Source organism: Emiliania huxleyi (assembly GCF_000372725.1).
Source record: "Emiliania huxleyi CCMP1516 unplaced genomic scaffold EMIHUscaffold_1, whole genome shotgun sequence".
In the NCBI taxonomy this organism is placed as follows: Eukaryota; Haptophyta; order Isochrysidales; family Noelaerhabdaceae; genus Emiliania; species Emiliania huxleyi.
In genome coordinates, this window is record NW_005202428.1 from 411,995 (window position 1) to 415,324 (window position 3,330).

The 3,330-nt window shown below is 65.3% G+C and overlaps 2 protein-coding genes across 2 annotated transcripts in view; one reads left to right on the plus strand and one right to left on the minus strand.

Annotated features, from left to right (window-relative positions):
* EMIHUDRAFT_193862 (hypothetical protein) overlaps window positions 1-979 on the plus strand; it is a gene marked incomplete at both ends in the record, with an annotated part of 2,478 nt that extends 1,499 nt beyond the window's left edge. Inside the window, one exon of the mRNA XM_005793899.1 lies at window positions 395-979. Coding sequence (XP_005793956.1) covers window positions 395-979 — 585 coding nt within the window. The remainder of the gene's footprint in view (window positions 1-394) is intronic.
* A 1,782-nt stretch (window positions 980-2,761) lies between these two features.
* The window catches only part of EMIHUDRAFT_447384 (hypothetical protein), a 2,682-nt gene continuing 2,113 nt past the window's right edge, over window positions 2,762-3,330 (minus strand). The window contains exons 5-6 of the mRNA XM_005793900.1: window positions 3,219-3,318; window positions 2,762-3,006 (exon numbers count right to left, since the gene is read on the minus strand). Coding sequence (XP_005793957.1) covers window positions 2,809-3,006; window positions 3,219-3,318 — 298 coding nt within the window. The 3' untranslated portion in view covers window positions 2,762-2,808. The remainder of the gene's footprint in view (window positions 3,007-3,218; window positions 3,319-3,330) is intronic.

Sequence of the window (3,330 nt, forward strand, 5' to 3'; positions counted from 1 at the left end):
ACCAGGCCAAGGATGACGGTACCACGCCGCTGTACATCGCGTGCCAGAACAACCACCTCGAGATCGCCCGGCTGCTCCTCGAGGCTAGCGCGGCGGTCAACCAAGCCACGCCGCTGTTCGTCAACCTGAACAGTGGCGCCACGCCGCTGTTCGTCGCGTGCCACTTCGGCCACCTCGAGGTCGCCAAGCTCCTCTCCTCCTACGGCGCCTCCCGCGCCGCTACGCCCTTTGGCACGCCCAAGGAGGCTGCAAACCGCGAAGGCCACGCCGACCTCGCCGCCTGGCTGGTCGCCAGCCGCGGCTGGACGCCGCTCCAGCATCTCGAGGCGTGCCCGAGACTAGCGGCCGAAGGCGTGAGCGCGTTGTCCTCACGCCCATTGCCCCTCTTCCGCAGGCGCTCACCGTCGAGCGGGCGCGGGCGCTGCTGCGCGGCGGCGCGGACTCTTCAGCCGGCGAGCCTTCTGCCCTCGAGCGGGCGCGCGTCCTCTGCTCGTGGGGCGAGTCGGATCCGACCGTTGCGGCCGTCGGCTCCACCGTCGCGATCCACTCTCTCGTCTCGCGGCCCTCGATGAACGGCAAGGTCGGCGTCGTCGTCTCCGCGAGCGCTTCGACGTGCCGCTTCGGCGTGCGCGTGACGGGCGAGGCCAAGGCCCTCGCACTGAGGCGCGCTATGCAATGGTCTCTCCCCGACTCGCCGGATCCTCTCTTTGACACACCTCTGCCCTCCCTCAGGCCGGCCAACCTGGAGCCAGCGGCCGAGGCGGTGGAGGCGGGCAGGCTGGTCCTCAAGGCGGCGGAGTGGTCGCCGCAGTCGCACGAGCTCTTCCCGGAGGCGGCTCGCAAGCGGGCGGTCGAGGTGATGCGGCTGGGCTACCTGATCGCTTGGGACGAGGAGCGCTTTGACAGCCGCGAGGGAGCGGCTCCAGAGCTGGCGGACATCTGGCGCGGCTTTGTGCTGCCAAGGGTGGTGGTGCGATGAGGCCACACACACACACACACACACACACACACACACACACACGCACGCACACACACACACACACACACACACACACACACACACACACACACACACACGGGGCGCGCGAATTGTTTTGAATCTAAAAAATCGCGGGCGGGAAAAAACACGCGGCGCCGAATCTCGAGCTGTCGCGTGTGTCGGATACGGCTTTACGATCCCGGATGCCGGATCCGCGTTCGCGCCAAGGCCTCCACACTCCACACACCACAGCCAGTCCGAGCCAGCCGCAACTTGTGTGACGGGCATTATAGATGACCGCGGGTACTTCTACAGTCTCAGAGCCGGACGGGCCCTCACCGTCCTCATCCCCTCCCCAGGCCCCTCCCCCTCAGGCTAGGCCCTCGCCACCGCCGCTGCCGCCGTCTCCGCGGTCAGGCCTCGCCCCGGCCGAGTTCCGCCCGCCTCCGGCTCCTCCGTCGCCCGAGCGCATCTGGCGCACTAAACCCGTGCGGGGCTGCACCGCGGCCACGATGGCCCGCGTTAGCGCTTCGCTGCGCCTCTTGGCTTGAGTCAGGCTTCGGGCCCCTGGCCTTAATCGCTCGCGCGCGGGGCCGGGGGTGTGCCTGCTTGGCTCAAGCCAAACAACAACAAACACTTATGGCTCTCTGATGCCCAATGCGTGCACTCGTCCCTCTCTGTATGTGTGGGTTCGTGTGTGCGGGGGCCCTCCTTGTCTGTTGTCTCTGCCTCTAGAGACAGTGATCAGTGTGAGCTGTGAGGTATAAGCACCTATACCTCTCTGGGGGGGCGCGGGGGCCCCCGGAGGCACCGTGCGCCGCGCAGCAGTGCGGAAACGGGGCTCCGGCGCTCAGAGTCGCTCAGAGCACCAACTTCCCGATCTAACCCGGTCTAACAGAGGGCAGATTTGGAGAGATCTCGAGGAGTACATACAGATAGACCCTCCAACCATCAGAAACCTCCAACCTGATCGGTCGTACTGACCGCCGACAGATCACTCCAGACAGCAGACAGGCCGACGTCTGCACGCGGCCGGCCGGGCGAGAGGCTTGACACGATCCGACCCTGCGACCCTGATGCTGCTGCTCTAGCTATGAGACATGCATTGCTGACTGCTGCCACAATGTGCGACCTGTGCTGGCCCACTTGGCGGCCTTCCCGGTCAGTGGTGAGGCGCAGTTCAGAGCTGTCGATGGCGCGATGCCGCACTGGTCCCACATCGGTGACACGAGACCACCACGTTTGCCGGTCCAAGAGAGAGGCACCGGCGCTGTCCTGAGAAGGTGCATGGTCCCTCTTGACTGCCCATGCGCGCGAGGCCGTGTAGGCATAGCCTCGAGAGTGCCAGCAGCCAATCCGAGGCAGTCTGTGACGCGCATTGCGTCAGAAGCGTGCACGCGCTGGAAGGACACCTTCCTACTGGCCGTACGATCAGGTCGTCACTGAATGCCGAAGACTAAGGCCGCGAGCTATGCAGGCGGTCAGTTGAGCAGCATGGCACGGTCAGCAGCGCCGAAAGGATGTCGCAAGGCGTGATAGCATGGCCGCAAGTACGCCGAATTCCCATGAAAACAAGTAAAAAATCGCGCGAAAAAAGAAAAATGCCAAAAAATCGGCGTCTGCGGCGGGCTGGGGGACCCCATCTCCCCCCCGCATGGGTACCCCCTAGGGCCCTCGCCTCCCCCCAGAGCTATACCTACCGTTAACGACGTTTGACGAGACAGCTCTCTACTGGAGTACTGCGCGGCCCGGGGCCCGGCACACACGCATAAATCAGCAACTGAAAATGTCAATCGTCAATTTTGACACAGACGAGCACTCAAAATAAATTACACCACTCCGGCCTCTGCAGCAGCTGGTTGCTCCGGCTCCGAGTCCTCGATTGGCCGCGCCACAGTGCCATGCACCAGCGGCAGATCGAGGCGGCTCGGGCCGCCGCACGCGACCGACACGCGCAGCGCCGGGTCCTCGCTCGCGGGCAGGAAGCCCGGGTCGAAGAGGGTGAGCCCGAGACCGAGGAAGTGGCCCTGCGGACACGTCCAGGACTTGTGACGGACGTGTCCCGGCCTCGTCGTGCGGCGTCTGCCTCGAAGAGAGGTGCTGCAGCGACCGTTGGAGGCGTGCCGCTTGTCTACGCGCGCATGCTATGTGTGCGCGCATGCGTGGGTGGAGAGGTGGGTGGGGAGGTGCGTGCGTGGATGAGTGGGTGGACGGGTGGGTGGAGATGCGGTGTGAGCACCTGCGGCACGTCGACGCACAGCGCGCGCATCCGCACGTCGAACGGCGCGTCAGGCCCGTCCCAACCCACGTGGGACTTTGCCGGGTCGGTGAGGCTCGGCCTGCCGACGTTG